Source organism: Perognathus longimembris, chromosome 7 (assembly GCF_023159225.1).
Source record: "Perognathus longimembris pacificus isolate PPM17 chromosome 7, ASM2315922v1, whole genome shotgun sequence".
Taxonomy (NCBI): domain Eukaryota; kingdom Metazoa; phylum Chordata; class Mammalia; order Rodentia; family Heteromyidae; genus Perognathus; species Perognathus longimembris.
In genome coordinates, this window is record NC_063167.1 from 24,187,948 (window position 1) to 24,205,223 (window position 17,276).

A 17,276-nucleotide genomic window follows, 5' to 3' on the forward strand; every position below is an offset into this window, starting at 1 on the left:
TCAGTGCTTATTTAGAAACAAACTAATACATTAATTGCAAAGGCCCCAATAAAGCAGGCAGGCCCCTGGAATACCATGGCAAGATTCTTATAGTTGAAGCAGTGTGCACTGGAAACCACTGTACTGAGGTTTAGAGACTCAAGACTGAATCACAATTCTGGAAAGTGGGGTGCATGGGGGAGGGAAAGTAGGACCTAGGTTCCTATTTCAAGGACACAGAACCCTGAATAACTGACACAAAACCCCATCAGCCTGGCAACTAGCTTGTGCTTTCACTAGGGCAACCAAGGTAGACAGGGACAGTGGGAAGGGCTGCAAGTTGGCCTGTAGTGATTTCATTTCACACATACACAATGTGAAAAATATGGCAAGGCCAATAAAGAGGTAGCCACCTCACACACTGCTGAAGGCAGTGAAACGTGATTCAGTTCTTTTGAAGTCTAATCTACATCAAGAGCCATAAATGCATATATAACTTTGACCTGGTAATCCTACCCAAAGGAAATAATTCAAAAAGAAAAATAAACCATTTACAAATGTGTTTAACAGACTTTTTATTAAAGGAAAAGTTCAAAATGCCCAATAATTATGTACAACACTTGGTATACATTATGAAGCAAAAAGGCTGCTGAGTAAACACTGTAGTTAAATTATGCATATAATTTAGGGATAAATAAGAAAGTACTGACTAAAAAGGATGTTTCAGATTTGTTTAATGTGGATCCCTCTCCCAAGATTTCTATCATTAGATCAAAATGTTTGTCCTCTGGCACAGAGGAGAGGGTTTGCTCTATAGCTCTGCAATGTTTACTCAAACCAGATTCCAGCTTCAGAAGCCCAAACAAACCCTTGCTGCTGGTCCCAATGGTCCCTTGGGACTTTACATGGGCACTTCCAGTTGGTTTGGATCCACCAGAAAGGAAGCTCTCACTAGCTTCTAAATCTGTTACTTAAATTACTTTTCTTTACTTGTTTTTTTTTTTTTTGAAACAGTATCTTGTTATGTAACCCAGCTGGCCTTGAACACTAGCTCAAGCTGTCCTTGCATTTACCATCCTCCTGAGTGCTGGGATTATAAGTGCTTTGATTTCAGGCACATGCACTACGGTGCTTGGTTTAAATTATTTCACAATTTAAAAGAGGTAGAGGGAAGAAAAAAAGAAACTATTATTAGACTCAGGCCACCCTAGGAATGTTCTTAATCTTTATTCAACTTTTGGTTGATATAAGGAACTATGGAATAAATATAATATACTCCCCTCACCCCCACACCAAGTGTGAGGCTAAGCCAGCAGTTTCTGGTATGTGAAGTCCAGAAAGACATGTTGCCGAAAGGACTGGGCTAGAGACACGGCTCCACTGGCCTCTGCGAATGAGGCCCAACAACCAGCAGCAGACAGACACATAGTATCCAGTAGTGTCCTTGGTCCTCCCTCCTGAGTGTCAGGAGCAGGACCCATGTGAAGGGAGCAGCCCATACTTCTGTTGGAGGATGGCTGTAGTATTTTCCAGGGCACTGAGGAGGACACACAAGTTTGTTACTGTCTAACTTCTCAAAGCCCTGAGTCCACCAGTGTCTGCTGACTAGGGACTTCTAAGGTCCTAGTTTCATCTCTACTCATTAAACACCTGATAGATCCTAAAAAGGCAGAAACACCAGTGAATCTAGTCCCCACTGTACCTGCCACTTCTCCATGTCTATCTGCATCCTCCTACCAGCCCAGAGCTAGATAGAACTAACAACCTTTGCTTTGTCAAAGCTTTGATTCATTTCTCTAACTTCCCTAAAATTCTACCTTCATAGCATAGCAAAGAGACTTACCAGCCTGGACGAATAATGCCAAACTTTCCAGGCACAGATAAGTCAACCACAGTAGAACCAAGGCGACATTCAGGACTCTGACCATCCCCAATGGGTCCCCCGTCAATGACCAGGGACAAATGAGGCCAGAGGTCTTGGAACTCCTGAGAAGAGGGAAAGGAAGAGCATGGCTATGTTCCCTGGCATCTGCAATGATGTCACACTGCACACTCAGTATACCTAAGCAAAGACCTCTATTTTGCAACAGGAGGCATCTTCCTCTAGAGGAAGAAACCTTAGTTATAAAGGTCAGTCTTCCCAGGATACCATATTCTAACAGGTTTCACCCTTTTGAGTAAATGCCTCATGTAGCACCTGTCTAGAACATAAAGGACATCAAACACATTGCTGTTTGGAATGCCTGGACTCTGGTGGACATCTAGAGATGTGGGCTTTGATCCTAGACATTCCACCATACCTATGGGACAAATGCAAGGTACTTCATCTAGCCCTTCTAACAAGGTGACTGGCCATTTGACCACCAAGGTCCTTCCAGCTCTAGCACTCTGATCCTGGATCTTAATGGATTGTGGATCAGAGCAGGGAGAGTAAAATAGGACAAGCTCTGCAAATACATTCCTCAACATTCAGTTTGAGTTGTGGCAAGGGTGCTCCTACCAAAACAGTGGACTGAACTGTTTGCTAAGCTAGAGCTCCTTACTTGATGACAATGTAATACCCTTAGGCCTGGGAATTCTAGACAGCAGAGAAACACCAGTTATATTATGTTGACCAGGTCAACTGATTGTTGACAAGGTAAGAACTTTCCTCTCTCCTTGCCACATGTCTGTCCCTGCAAACCAAGACCAAGTAAGCTACCAGAGTATGAAATGAGAAGCATGTAGCTCTTAATTTCTGAAGCCCCTGTGCTCACTTAGGTCTGGGCACAGAAAACTCTTGTCCCTTTATATTTAAACTGAATAAGAAAAGTAAGTGAAACTTCTTTATATTCCCATTTCTTCTAAACTATGTAGCCAAGAAAGATGAGAGTAACTCTTTGTTTGGTCTGCCTTATGGCAGAGATAAGAGATGAAGGTCAGGAGTCAAAACCTAGTCATTCAATGGCTATGTGACTATAAGAAGTGACAACTTTTAGGGTCTAATTCCATCTTTCTTCCTAGCACTACTGTAAAGACTTAGGGCTGAATAGAAGTCTCTAACAACAAGAAGACAACCGTTTTGTCAAAATCTTTCCTGTTAAATGAGGGAGGGTGTAACAAATATGACAAGAAATGTACTCACTACCTTATTATGTAACTGTACCCCCTCTGTACATCACCTTGTCAATAAAATTTAATTAAAAACAACAACAACAACCACCACCCAGCCCTACTGAGGCCCAGTGCTGTTCTTCACTATCCTGGTGGTGGTGAACTGATGCTGTGCACAGCTAAATAAAAGACTCCCAGACACCCACCCCCACCCCGGCAAAAAAAAAAAATCTTTCCTATTATTATAAAGATGGTAGGAAAAAAGACACCAGTTCTACCAAGGCCTCTTAAGCTTTGAAATAAAACTGTTCCAAAGTTTTTAAATTTGGATGCCCTCCCTCAACCCATGGCAACTGAGTAGGCTTCCCAAGGCTGGACCCAAATGAAACCATTTTTGGTCTTCTGAGGCTTTTAGGGGAAGGATTGAGCAATTCTCACCTCTATGTTCAGAGAACTGGCTTGAGAGCTGAGGTTAGCACTGGTGAGAGCAAGAGGCCCCCCAAACATCTGCGCCAAGTCTTGCATGAAGGCATGGTCAGGAATCCTGATGCCTACAAGCTATGAGGCAAGAGGAAAGGGAATTATCAGGAAGGTTGGCAAGGAGAGAGAATGAGTCTACTCTGGATCCTGAGATGCCAGATGGGTCAGAAAAAGTCTGAGACACAGGAGGAAACTTGACTCACAGGAGTAAAGGGGTTCAGGTCTTTGTTGAGCTCCTGGGAGCGTTCCATCACCAGGGTCACTGGTCCTGGCAAGAGGTCTTTCAGGAGCTCCTCAGGCACTGTCACCTGGCAGTACCTGGGAAACAAAGGAGCACAAACTTAATCGAAGTGAAAAGCCACCGGGCCAATAGTGAGCCTTTCCTGGCCTCTAGACAGATCCAGGACAAGGGTCCCTTGGGGTCTACAACACGACCACTTGTCCTTCTGCTTCCACCCCAACCCACCCCCCAGCCCCCTAGAGCTTGCGTGGAAGGCAGGGCTGCAGGGAAGCACCCAGGCTTGGAGCCCTCGTCTGTCGTGGGAACTACAACAGGTAAAGAGCTGTGATTACCGTGACAAGTCTCAAGCCCCGTCTATTTTGTTTCTTTTTTGGAAAGTCATTCGCTGCCAAAATTCTGTTCCACGTTTGCTTCCTTCCCGTGGGCCGCCCCTCACGCGCGCAGGAGCGCTGAGGGGGGACACGGCACGGCCGGCCTCACGCGTCGCTGTCGCTCAGTGCCTAGCTGGGGCCCTGGCACAAGCGAAGGGCTCTGTACATATTTCCAGTTCCGGATCCTTCGGGGAGCACGGACTAGCCCCTCCCGCTCCCGGCGCCTCAGTCTCCCACGCCTGTCACCGGAAGCCCCTCCCGCGGTGCCGCCCCCAGCGGGGCCGGGTCGGGGCGGCCTCACCTGTAGACGTCGGCCACGCGGCCCAGGCACACGGCCAGCGGCTTCACCTCGCTGCGGCCCTTGAGGCGGTACACGGCGTCCAGTGCCGCCGAGCAGCCGGCCGAGCAAGCCAGGCCGTACAGCGTGTCGGTGGGGACGGCCACCACGGCGCCGGCGCGCAGCTCTGCCACGGCGGCCCGCAGCGCCGCAGTCCAGCCGGCGCGCTCGGGGCTGGCGGCCTGCACGGCCCCACTCCCCGGGAGCCGCAACAGCCGGGCTCCAGGCGCCGCCGGAGCGGGGCAGGGCGGGCGGAGGAGGCGGCCGCTACGGGCGGAGCCCGCCGGCCCGTCACCCAGCCCCACGCTGGCAGCCACCACGGCCCTCAGCCCGGCGCAGGGACGCGCCGGAGACATCCGCCCAGGCCCGCTTCCGGGGGGAAGTGACGCACACAACCAGCTTCCGGCTCGGGAGGCGCGGCCCCACCTCCGCGCCGGGCAACTTAAAGGGACCACGACCCCGAGGAGGATTGAAGGAGACCGGTGGGGACGGGGCGGGGCGCAGCTTTGCAGAGTCCTGGCGCCGCGCTGGGGAGGGGGGGTGGCCGAAAGGGGGGCGGTGGTCGGGCCGCGCAGGCGGAGATGGAATGGGGCCCGGGCTCAGGCTGGTCACGGGGGTGAGAGGGGACCCGTCGGGGCGGGAGGGGAGGTAGGGCTCGGGGGCTCGGACCCCGCGCAAGCGCAGGCCTTGACCGTCGGTGTCTCGCTCTCTCCCGGGCAGGGAGGCTGCCGGCGTGGACCGCGGGAAGGCGGGGCTGGGGCTCGGCGGGAGGCCTCCCCCGCCGCCGCCCCGGGATGAGCGCGCCCAGCAGCTGCTGGACGCGGTGGAGCAGCGGCAGCGGCAGCTCCTGGACACCATTGCCGCCTGCGAGGAGATGCTGCGGCAGCTGGGCCGCCGGCGCCCGGAGCCGGCTGGTGGCGGGGTCAGTGCCCACCCCGGGCTGGGCTGGGGGTGGTGGTGGTGGTGGAGAGGGTGTCTGTCCCCTGGTTAGGCCGGCCAAGCCCTTGCTTCCCAGGGGTGTGGGGGTGGAAAAGCGCCCGACCGCTTTACCCTTAACCTCCTTTGATGTGGGAGAGGTTTTGAAAAAGTTAAGTCCTAGCTAAATGCTAGAGGCTACATCCTTGCAGGCCCGAATCCAAGGCCCTTCCTCACAGGCTTACTTTTTCCCTTTCTGTTCCAACTAGAACGTCTCAGCCAAACCCGGAGCGCCTCCCCAGCCAGTTGCCGCTGCCAGAGGTGGCTTTCCAAAGGATGCTGGCGATGGAGCTGCGGAGCCTTGACCACCCCCTAGCCGGGCATCCTAACTTCTCTCCCTCCCCAGGGCTGGTGGCTGGACTCTAAACAACTCCCTTCAGGAAAAAGGGGCTAGTCTTCACTGGCAGTGGCGGTACTTGGCCGTTAGCCTGGGATGGCAGCTCTGTTGGCAGTTGGGTTCACTCCCACTTCATCCTGGCTGAAGGCAGTGCTGTGTTTTGAAATGTAGCCCATGATTTCCCAGTCTGATTACTTGGATTTGGGCAGACCAGCAGTGCTGGCCAGAGTGGTCTGGCCCGCTTTGGGGGTTCCAGGCGGTATGACATGTCCATTTCATGCTTTGGGAGCTCTAAGCCCCCTAAAACACCTTCAGCAGAGCCTTGATTAAAAGGAAACCTGCAGACTCTCCTGGTGATGGGCCTTTCCTTTCTGTCCCCTCTCCAAGACTGATGGCTGGGGAGGGGGGATGGAAAAAGGTCAGCCATGGACAGGAATGGGAAGTAATGCCACAGATACTACTAGATTTAAATAAGCATTTAATTAAGATTCATTAGTATTTAATATTGCTTTTTTCAATTCCAAAAAGTTAAATTTTCACTTAGCAGATATTTTAAAGTACAATATTAAGTTTATACAAAATGAGCAATTAAGCAAACACCATTATTTCACATTCTTCAAAAATACAAATTCATATTTTACTCTTTTGGGTTTGGAGGTTTCTTCCTTTGGAAGTACTGAACATGTAACGTTTTCATATCGCTCAGTGGAAGTTCATTGTTCCCATGTTTTACACTTAAATCTGATGAGACTTTTATTACATAATCCAAATAAAATTATTTGGGACTTAAAAAACTGTCACTAAGACCACTGGCCAATGATTGGTGTGTGTCAAAAGAAAAAAGCTTTTCAGGAGCTCTTGCCTTACCTGGTAGTTCTAACCCAGAGCCACAAAAACCTGTTTCCAGCCACCTTCCCCAAATAGGGTCTAGGGAGGAATCCACAGGAAATGGGAATAGCCACCTTGAACTTTGGCCCCCAACTCCACTTTCTTCTAAACACAATGGAAGATGTAGGTTGTTGGGAGGCCTGAGAACACAGAGGAAAGGGGCAAGAAAAGCCTCTGACTTGGCACCACTGCGAGGACAAGGATATTGCAAAAAACACCCTGGGTATTGGTGGAAAAAAGTTTTATGAAACAATTCCCATAAGAAAAAGTAGAAACTGCATTGAGCTGAGAAAGGAACATGCCATTTATCACTCGACTTTTGGCCCAGTGGATATACAATTAAAAGGGCAATGATCTCAAACTTCCAGTAAAAGAAAAAACAAACAAACAAACCTTGTACTATGTATAACTTGACATAAAGATCCAGTTTAATTTGCATTTTTCAGTGCAGACTAAGAAGCCCTCTCCTGATTGAGAGTAACAGAAATGCCCAGATAATCCCATCAGTTTCCCCTAATGGCATGAGAAGAAAGGAGGGACCCTTTCCTTCTACCCTCCCCACCCCCCAGGATATGCAAGAATAAATGGGCTAGCCAGGCACCAGTGGCTCACACCTGTAATCCTACCTACTTGGGAGGCTGAGATCTGAGGATCACACTTCAAAGCCAGCCCAGGCAGGAAAGTCTGTGAGACTTACCTCCAATTGACTACCAAAAAGCCAGAAGTGGAGCTGAAGCTCAAGTGATAGAGCACTAGCCTTGAGGGAAAAAAAACTCAGGGACAGCATTTAAGCCCCAAGTCAGCCACAGAAAAGAAAAAAAAAAACACAAAAACCAACAAAACAGAATAAACAGATGGTCCAATCAGAAATATGCACTATTCAGTTTTGTTGTCAACCTCTTTTCCCCAAATGTCAAGGAATGAACAATTTTCCTTCCATCTGTCACAACAGAATCACTTGCAAATTGCATCTATGGATCTTTCTGCTTTGAAGTATTCTTGAAACATCTGTTTTCTGAGAATTGAAGACAAAACAAGAACAGGTAGCGAGAAAGGAAGGAAGTTGATCAAGTAGATTATTAATATTTTTATTTATTGGATCTTATGATGGCTGGACGCCTTTTATGAACCATCATAGGTGGGACAAGAAGCATATAGATATGGCTCCAACTAACCCCTCCCCCAACATATTTCTGATTGGTGTTAAGAAAATTGTAAACTCTTGAGCAGTTTTGGTGCAGTCCCATAAATTAATCGTTTCAGTGATGCTAGAGAAGTCTTTTAAGATCCAGCTGATTGGATGTAATTATAAGTATGGCAGTCTAGGAGGTGCCAGGTGTCTTACCGAGAAACAATCTATGCCTTTCGGCCATTACTTTGTAATGGTGAAGTGGGGAAAGATGCCCATGGACCAAGAAGTGGTGAAAAGGGCCTCAACAGTCAGCAGAAAAACAAAACAAAACAAAAAAAACCCACCCACAGCAGTTCCCGAGAGAGCCTGAGGGGGCGCCCGGGGCATGCAGGGAAGGCTTGCATAGATTAAGCTGAGAATGCATAACAGTGGTTCCCTCTGTACAGCCTCACAGCACAAGGGCCGATTGAGTGGAAAAACACAGAAAGACACGCACAGGCCAGGGCTACATGGGACAACTGTCAAGTTACACATATTGCACCAAAACAAGTGCTTTTCTTTCCACACCTCAATTTAACTTTTTACTGTGAGCAAAAAATAAAACTTTGTTTCGGAAAGTATTTATGTGTGTGTATATGTATATATATGTATATGTATTTATGTGTACACGCGCATATATGTATATATACATATACACACACAACAGAAATTGCAGCAATTGGGTTAAAGATAAAATAACCTAAAGTGCTTTTTAATTTTATTATTTCTTTAACATACCAAGATGAGGTTCTGCAAACTTGTCCCTCTGGACACATTCAGCATTATACACAGTCTCAGGAAAACCCATCTGCCCTCCATTATCCCCACCAGTCTGCTGCCTTGACCCTGAAAATGAGCACTTTGCAGCCATCGATTCTCTGGGAAGTGGTGAGGAGAAAGTAGCCCCTTGTTGTCTTGCGTCTTAAAGCCTCTCATGACACTACTCTGGTCACCAAAATAATGGTGCTTCCAAGACTGGCCAGGGAAGATTGACCACTTTTCCCTCAACTCTCTGCCTGGGGAAGGCCAAATTCACCCAGGAGTATAGGGGTGCTAGATAGTCTCTTTACCACCTGAGTTCCCAAACCATCCTCTGAAGGGGGCAGTCCAGCTGGAAGCTCAAGTATAGGTCAATGGGGGAGGGGGGGACAGTGGCTGAGGTTACTGTGGGAAGATGGTAGAGCTCGCTTATCTTTTCTATCCTCATACCCCAGGTTTGCTCCCAGGGTCAGGAAAACACATTCTCCATCAAAGTTCTTTCTGGCTCCAACATAACCAGGGGCCCTTTCTTCTCTAAGGTCCCCGGTACTAGAGGCCCGACTTGCGGAAGGAAGATGGGAGGGAAGAAGTGCTGGGACAGTGTGGAAGCAAAGTCTGCCTACCCTGTGGAATTCACCTGCTCTGCACCACCACTCCCTGACATGTGAAACACATTCCTGATTTTCCCAAAGTGGATGGGATCAGCTAAGCCTCTCTCGTAAAGTCTAAAATCATCCACATAAGGCAGACACTTCAAGTAGGAAAGTCTGTCAGCATAAACACTACTTAAGATGCTTCTTCACCCCAAGTCTGTGGAGCATGAAAAGCCACTTGTATGGAAAGGGACCAATGCCCTGACTAACCAGGAAGAAACAATACCTAAACTTGCACGTGTCCTTCCCTAGGCCCGGAATCCTGGGTGATCTGAGGATGGGAACCTGGGGAGGTCAAGCTCACTTTAGGGTCCCATCCACTTGGCCTCTCACAGGTTGTATGGAAAACATCAAGGGCCTACACTCAAAAACTCCTATGGGAGTCTGGGCCAGTCAGCCAGGGAAATTCATGCTCAATGCTGGGTTTCTCAGGAGGATGAAGCCACTGTGGTAACAGAAGATTCTTCTCACCTTATCAACTTGTGCTGAGGCCAGTGGATGCCGAGACCACCAGCCTTTTGCAGGAGGGGAGTGCAGGACAAAAAGAAATCAACTATGGTCAGACTGTTGGGATGAGAACCAGCTACTTGCTCTGAGGTCTCACTTACACAGTGACAGTGCTGCCACTACCCTCTTATCCAAGTTTGTTCCTGAAATTCAGGCTAAAGGCTCTATCTTTGGCTTCAAGGTCAGTCTTGAAGTCTTGGTGGGCCTGAGTAATGGCTCAAAGAGCAGGAGAATGACCAATACAGATCTCTCATTGCCTGGTGTGTAGACCCTGCTCCTTGCTGGAAGCAGGGGAAGGGTTCTTGGGAGACATGCCAATTCTACACCTCTGGCCACACAGCTGGTGTCTGAGCTTGCTGAGCACTCATGACTACATTATGTAGCCAAAAGAGAGCAACTTTTCATTCTCATGTGGATTGTATTTTATGTTTTATTTTAAGAGGCAATGACTTGGAGCCAAAGGCAGACAGATGGATACAATTCTATATACAAATCAAAAAGTTTGTTTTTCCTATAGCACAACTTAATGAAATGTTCCAAATGAGATAACTTATTGCAACATTTCAGGCTTTTTGGTGGAAGGGGATTTTTTTTTTTACCCTGAGTAAAAGGTCATTGTTTGTAGTTATTTTTTTGTTTTTGTGATTTTTTTCTTTTTTCTTTTTTTTTAGAATTTATGTGACTAAGCTGAGAGTCACATTCTTCTTTGCACTGTGTACTAAGCTTATGCAAAATCAGAGCGGTGGAGATGGTAGAGAACAACCTAAAGCCTGGCTAGAGAACCTGGAACCACAAGACCTGCCTGCCAATCACCTGTCAACTCTCACACTTCCTTCAAACTGCACCTTCCCCTGAGAAAGCAAGCAAGATGCAACCCTTCTTCTCTGAGGAGGAAAACACTGTTAAAGGAAGCGGACCTCTGGCTAGTGACAGGCCACAAGCCATGTGTTCACTGTAAGACAAAGCAGGGGTGTTCCCCAGGAAAAATGCAGTGTGACCCACAAGCTCTTGGCAAGCAACTGAGAGGCAGAAAGAACAAGGAAGGCAAAGACTGAAGTTGTGTTGCTAGAGCCTGCTCTGCACACACATCATCAACAGATAGCAGTTGGAAATTTGTCTACATCCCTGACACAACTGTCACTCACAGCCATGGGCCAGGCTTGAAGCCACCCGTCTGTGCTGAACTGGACAACCTCTGCAGCATCAACCTGGAGATTCACCAATGCCAAGTGCAAACAACAAAACCATCTGAGCCAATTAACATCTGTCTCAGCTGCCCCTCTACTGCTCACTGTGATGCAAAGGTTGGACTTTCCAGACAAATATTAGCCTCAGAGTCAAAGACATATGGGGAAGAGCAATACCCAACATAGTGAACTTTCTCCTGCCCAATCCAAAAACAAAAACAAAAAAAAACAAACCAGTGCAAAGGATGGGCAGTACCAGGGTGATGGAAACCACATCCTTTCATTTAGTATTTTTATGCATACGAGTAACCTTAATTTCCAAGTTCACATAACAATAAGCAAAAGTGACATACAGTGCAGCCAAACAGTTCACTTATAACTTAGCTTCTTCTTCTTTTTCTTTCTTTTTTTTTTTTTCCAAAAGATCAGGTCAGTAAAATGGGTACTCCTGGGATGTGAATAAAGAAAATACATCTGGAAGATGAGGCTTTCAAACAGCAGACTTCTTCATCCTTCCAATTTCTGACCCCATGATGGCAGGCATCACGCTTCACGCTTCCTGTTCCCCCTTTTCCAGGGGGTGAGCACGCACAGGCCTTTCCCCTGGAGAAGCTGCTGGTCAGGCCCCATCTCCTCCACCCCCTGCAGTAGTGCTTCAATGCAAATCAGATTGGACAGGTGTCCAGGTTCTGGAGGGACAGGAACTCTGACACATCCATGGCACTTAACATTTCGATGTGAGGGGTGGAAGGAGCCTTGGCCTGTTGACTTTGCTCACAGGAACAGAGTCCCGTGGAGGAAGATGACGAGGGGGAAAGGGACTGGAAAAGTCTAGGGTGGTAGTTGCAGGCTGGGCCCATCAGGAGGCTGGGAGTTTGGCTCGGGAGGGGGTGGGGAAGAACAGCCCTTTCTCCGGCCGGATGCCCGCTCCTTCGCAGAGTCCCGGCATGCACACTGACACTGACATGCCTCCTCTTGTTTGATGATGATCACAGGAACACTGAGGCCAAACTGTTGGACAGAGCTCCCTGTGAGAGAGGTGAGACAGACTGCTCTTCAAGTAGCCATGGCTAGAGGCATGAGGGACAGGCACATACAGACTAGGAGAGGACTGAGGGTCATGGAGGCAAAAATGGTAAGCGGGATGGGTATCATGATTGCGGCCTTGTTCTGCTTTAAACAGGGCTAGGGAAAGCATCAGATACTCTCCATGCCTCCATACAAAGCCCTCTTTCCCTACAGAAACACATACACAATCCAGATGTACCTCATCCTGCGCAGCTGTACCCCTATTCTAGACATGGCAGACACCTCCCTTTTCCTGACACCGTCTTCACACCTCTGGGCCCTTCTCTTTGCCTAAACTCCCAACAGACTGTTTTCTTTGGGGGAACTTCTGCTCATCTTTCATGACTCAGCTGACACCCTTCACACCCCTCCCTGCAGACAGTTTCCTGCAGGCTGTGAAGAGGGCAGGCCAGGAGAAGCCTGCCCTGAGCTGTCGGGCACACACATACAAGGCTGCTGCCTTCCTTCTGCACTTCTCCCACACTGATCAGGACCAGTTTAGATTTCAAGCTCCTTAGGACATCAAGCTCCTGTGTGTGCTCTCAGTGTCTGACACATGGTAAATGTCAGCCAATCTCTTCTTATACACCTGGCCTACCTTGTACCGCTTTGTATTCATTCTCCTTTGTGCCTGGCTCATGTGTTTCAACAGAGATATGGACCAGTGAACTCAACAGCAGGGAGGAGGCCTGAGAGCTAATGTTCTGGTGTTCACAAATGTTTACTTAGGACCTTTGGGAGTCATTTAATCTTTTTTGGGTCCGCGATCAATCAATCCATCCATCCATTCATCCATCTATCTAGGAGACCAATTATCACTTCATCACCCTGGCTGGCTTACAACTCCAGAGTTAAGCTTTCTGAGGGCTGGGATCTCAGGTAGGCACTGCTATTCCCAGCTCTAGGTCCTGGTTTCTTAATACATTAAAAAAAAAAGTTCAAAATAAAAGTGCCTTCTAACTGTGCATGAGTTTCTGACCTAGATATTATTTCTTCCTTACTGTAATTAGAAGAGTACAGTCAATTAACAACTGCCCTATTTAGCATTAACTGTGAATCAAACTTTTTTCTGGCTGCATATAAAAGCTGTATCTGAAGGGGAAAGAATGTCATTATGTTAAAGAAAAAAAAAGAAAAGAAAAGAAAAATGGCATTTATGCGAGATGACATTACTATAATAATACAATGTAAGTTTGAAGATGGGTAAAGATTTTTTTAAAGCTTCAAAACTGAGGCAAAGGAATAATTTACTGTATCTCAAGGGGCCCAAAAAAGTTAACTTGCATTTAAAACTAACATGAAATTACATACCTGTGCTACTGGCTACTGGTACTGCGGTGGTAAAATACACCTGTTCAACTTTAGACGCTTGCTGCTGGAGGAAGAAAAAAAAGGTACACTTATAGCCACTCCATATGGCAGACATCCAAAGACCTGAAGCTTCTAATGGTCATCCAAGAGGATAGAAAACCCCCAGTGTGTGGGGATTTTTGTACTGAGTGATGTTTTTGTTTGTGCTCTGCCATGAGGTCACTGTACTATTTGACATTCTGTGCTGACAATGTTCCTAGCTTTGTACCCCAGTACTTGGCGGTCTCCCAGCTGCCTATTTCAGTGGGCTGTGTGTCCAAAGACTCCTCCAGGGTTGCTTTCTTAGGCTGATGGTCTCCACAGAGGGAGCAGGGCTGGCTTTCCCTGGAGGCTATTACCCCACCCCTTTCTGTTGTGAAAGCTAGAAATTTCTGTTCTTCATCTTAGGGATTAGGCTGCACATTAAGGATAAGCTAAGGCACTGTGCCCTGGAAAAGCCCTGGGCAGTGCTGTGAGCTGCAAGGAAGTTCTAGGATGAGCCTGGGTTCAGCTATACCGAATTCAAGCCCAAGCTTTGTTACTTCATTTCTTAGCGTCTCAAGTCTTATACAAGTTGGAATGAGGCTGGGAATATGGCCTAGTGGTAAAGTGTTCGACTCATATATATGAATCCCTGCACTGGGTTCGATTCCTCAGCACTACATATATAGAAAAGGCTGGAAGTGGTTCAAGTGGCAGAGTGCTAGCCTTCAGCAGAAAGAAGCCAGGGACAGTGCTCAAGCCCTGAGTCCAAGTCCCAGGACTGGCAAAAAACAAAAACATGTAGCCCTGGGTTCTATTTCTCAGCACCACATATATAGAAAAAGCTGGAAGTGGTGCTGTGGCTCACATGGTAGAGTGCTAGCTTTGAGCAGAAAGAAGCCAGGGACAGTGCTCAGGCCCTGAGTTCAAGCCCCAGGACTGGCAAAAAACAAAAAACAAAAGTTGGAATGATAACCAAAAACCTTCTCACAAGGTACATGAAAAATGTCCAGTAAATATTAGTGATCAGGAGCAATCTAAAACCATGCCTCGCTAGGCAACAGGGGATCATGCCTGTAATCCTAGCTATTCAGGAGGCTGAGATCTGAGAATCATAGTTCAAAGCCAGCCTGGGCAGGAAAGTCTGTGAGATTCTTTTTTTTTTTTTTTTTTTTTTGCCAGTCCTGGACCTTGGACCCAGGGACTAAGCACTGTCCCTGGCTTCTTTTTGCTCAAGGCTAGCACTCTGCCACTTGAGCCACAGCGCCACTTCTGGCCGTTTTCTATATGTGTGGTGCTGGGGAATCGAACCCAGGGCTTCATGTATAGGAGGCAAGCACTCTTGCCACTAGGCCATATTCCCAGCCCCATTTTTTTTTGTTTTGTTTTTTGCCAGTCCTGGGGCTTGAACTCAGGGCCTGAGCACTGTCCCTGGCTTCCTTTTGCTCATGGCTAGTATCAATGAACCACAGTGCCACTTCTGGCCATTTTCTGTATATATGGTGCTGGGGAATCAAACCCAGGGCTTCAGGTATACGAGGCAAGCACTCTTGCCACTAGGCCATATCCCCAGCCCTTGTGAGATTCTTATCTCCAATTAACCACCAGAAAACCGGAAATGGCACTGTGGCTCACGTGGTGGAGTGCTAGCCTTGAGCTGAAGAGCTGAGGGACAGGGCCCAGGACCAGGGTTCAAACCCCACGACTGACAAGAAAAAAAAAAAAAATTCGTGCCTAGATCACATTTATTACTCTAGTATACTTCCTAGTTAAGTTGGCTAATGGATTTCTGCTTTAAGTCTTATCTCAAAAGGGCTTTGTTTCTCAACCTTAGAAAAAAGCATGGGGTGGGGGTGGGGGGTTGGGAATGTGGCTTAGTGGTAGAGTGCTTGCCTAGCATGCACAAAGCCCTGGGTTTGATTCCTCAGCACCACATAAACAGAAAAAGCTGGAAGTGGCACTGTGGCTCAAGAGGTAGAATGCAAAAAGAAACTCAAACAAAAAGAAGCCAGGGACAGTGCTAAGGCCGTGAATCCAAGCCCCAGGACTGGCAAAAAAAAAAAAAAAAAGAAAAAGAAAAAAAAAATGATGGGCACTGGTGGCTCATACCTGTAATCCTAGCTACTCAGGAGGCTGAGATCTGAGGATCATGGTTTGAAGCTAGCCCAGGCAGGAAAGTCTGTGAGACTCTTATCTCTAATAAATTACTCAGAAAAAGCTGGAAGTGATACTATGGCTCAAGTGATAGAGTGCTAGCTTGCCTTGAGCACAAAGAGGTTCAGGGACAGCAACCAGGCCCTGAGTTCAAGCCCCAGGACTGGCAAAAATAAAAATAAAATAATGATAGAGATTTGAGCCCTGATGTTTTTGTTTGTTTGTTTTGTGCTGGTTCTGGAGCTTGAACTCAGGGCCTGAGCACTGTCCCTTAGTTTTTTCACTCAATGCTAGTGTTTTACCACTTGAATCACAGTTCCACTTCTGACTTTTTTTTTGTGGTTAACTGGAGGTAAGACTCTCACAGACTTTTCTGCGAGGGCTGATTTTTAATTATGATCCTCAGATCTCAGCTTTCTGAGTAGCTAGGATTACATACATAAGCCATGGGTGCTGGCTATTTTTTGTTTGCTTTTTTTTTGCCAGTCCTGGGGCTTGAACTCAGGGCCTGGGCACTGTTCCTGAGCTCCTTTTTCTCAAGGCTATAGCTCAAGTGACAGAGTGCTAGCCTGTCACTTGAGCTACAGCGCCACTTCTGGCATTTTATGTGTATGTGGTAGCAAGAAATTGAACCCAGGGCTTCATGCATGCTAGGCAAGCACTCTACCGCTAAGCCACAATCCCAGTGGGTGCTGGCTATTTTTGTTTGTTGTTATTTTGTTTCGTTTTGTTTTTGGCTCTTGATTCTCCTGCCTTTGCCATATGAGTACTGGGAATACTGGTGTCCATCCCCATACCATGAATTACAAAGAGAAAGAATGACACCTGCTTTATGCAGCTTCCCGGTATCAGAAAAATGATTAAAAACCAGTCACATGGAAGCAGTATGTCACACTGGACAGACCTTATCAATGACCCTGGCCATCCAACATGGAAACAGGCTGCCATTTCTGGAATTTGAGTACTCAATTTAATCCTTCCCCCCCCCCTTTAGTTTATTTACATCTATCCACAAACTTTCCTCCCTGGTACCTCTTCTTCATCTAATTCCTACCCAAATCTCAAGGCTCCCTTGATCTGTGTAGCCACCCAAAAAGTCCTTTACTGTGTGAACCCTTCAAATGGCAGCACAATCAAATAACTAAGAGCCCAGGCCCTGCTGCAGTTTGCTTGTGCTCAAGTCTCAGCTTTGCCTTGTGTGAGTTACCTTCTAGGACTGTTGTAATGCATTAAAAAGTGCTTACAGACTAGTTGGCTGAGTGGCTCAAGTGGTAGAGCACCTACCTAGCAAGTGTGAATTTAAACCTTAGTAACACACACACACACACACACACACACACACATACACACACACAAAAAGCAGTTAAAGGCTGTAGATGTAGTTTCAATGGTATAGTACTCTCCTAGCATTCAGAATCCTGGATTTGGTACCCCAAAGTGGGTTGGGATGGGGCAGGAGGAAACTGCTTAGTTAATAGAATGTGTGGCACACAAATGTGGACATACAGGCAGTAAAAAGATTAGTGGCTGCTAAGAGTGAGGAGAAAGGGAGAAGGCTGCATATATGAAGCACAAGATGGAACTATTCTGCATATAAGCATTATGCACTTCTGAAAACCAACAGAATGTACAGCATACAGAGTAGACATTTCTAGGTCAGCCTGGGCTAGAGAATAAGCCATTGTCTCAAAAAATAAAACAAACAAAACGAACCCTAATATAAATTGTGGACTTTAGTGAATAA

The 17,276-nt window shown here is 47.1% G+C and overlaps 3 protein-coding genes across 7 annotated transcripts in view; 1 reads left to right on the forward strand and 2 right to left on the reverse strand.

Moving 5' to 3' along the window:
- Positions 1-537: 537 nt before the first annotated feature.
- Positions 538-4,857, reverse strand: Yrdc (yrdC N6-threonylcarbamoyltransferase domain containing). Of its 2 annotated transcripts, XM_048350931.1 has the most exons (5): positions 4,466-4,857; positions 3,756-3,870; positions 3,511-3,630; positions 1,823-1,965; positions 538-1,516 (listed from the first exon to the last, which is right to left on the reverse strand). In XM_048350931.1, the coding sequence occupies exons 1-5, from the start codon at positions 4,855-4,857 to the stop codon at positions 1,444-1,446; spliced, it is 843 nt and encodes a 280-aa protein (XP_048206888.1). In that variant the 3' UTR covers positions 538-1,443. The 2 variants fall into 2 exon arrangements, with proteins under 2 accessions (XP_048206888.1, XP_048206889.1); XM_048350932.1 differs by lacking the exon at positions 3,511-3,630.
- A 13-nt stretch (positions 4,858-4,870) lies between these two features.
- C7H1orf122 (chromosome 7 C1orf122 homolog) lies at positions 4,871-6,161 on the forward strand. Of its 2 annotated transcripts, none has more exons than XM_048350934.1 (3): positions 4,871-4,983; positions 5,222-5,423; positions 5,686-6,161. In XM_048350934.1, exons 2-3 carry the CDS (start codon positions 5,376-5,378, stop codon positions 5,779-5,781), a joined length of 144 nt encoding a protein of 47 aa, XP_048206891.1. In that variant the 5' UTR covers positions 4,871-4,983; positions 5,222-5,375; the 3' UTR covers positions 5,782-6,161. The 2 variants fall into 2 exon arrangements, with proteins under 2 accessions (XP_048206891.1, XP_048206890.1); XM_048350933.1 differs by lacking the exon at positions 4,871-4,983 and adding an exon at positions 4,994-5,117.
- A 2,235-nt stretch (positions 6,162-8,396) lies between these two features.
- Positions 8,397-17,276, reverse strand: part of Mtf1 (metal regulatory transcription factor 1) — a 52,794-nt gene continuing 43,914 nt past the window's right edge. For 2 of the 3 annotated variants that reach the window (XM_048350938.1, XM_048350940.1), the window contains exons 10-11: positions 13,358-13,421; positions 8,397-12,006 (exon numbers count right to left, since the gene is read on the reverse strand). In XM_048350938.1, coding sequence (XP_048206895.1) covers positions 11,810-12,006; positions 13,358-13,421 — 261 coding nt within the window. In that variant the 3' untranslated portion in view covers positions 8,397-11,809. The remainder of the gene's footprint in view (positions 12,007-13,357; positions 13,422-17,276) is intronic. The other variant, XM_048350939.1, reaches the window with a different exon arrangement.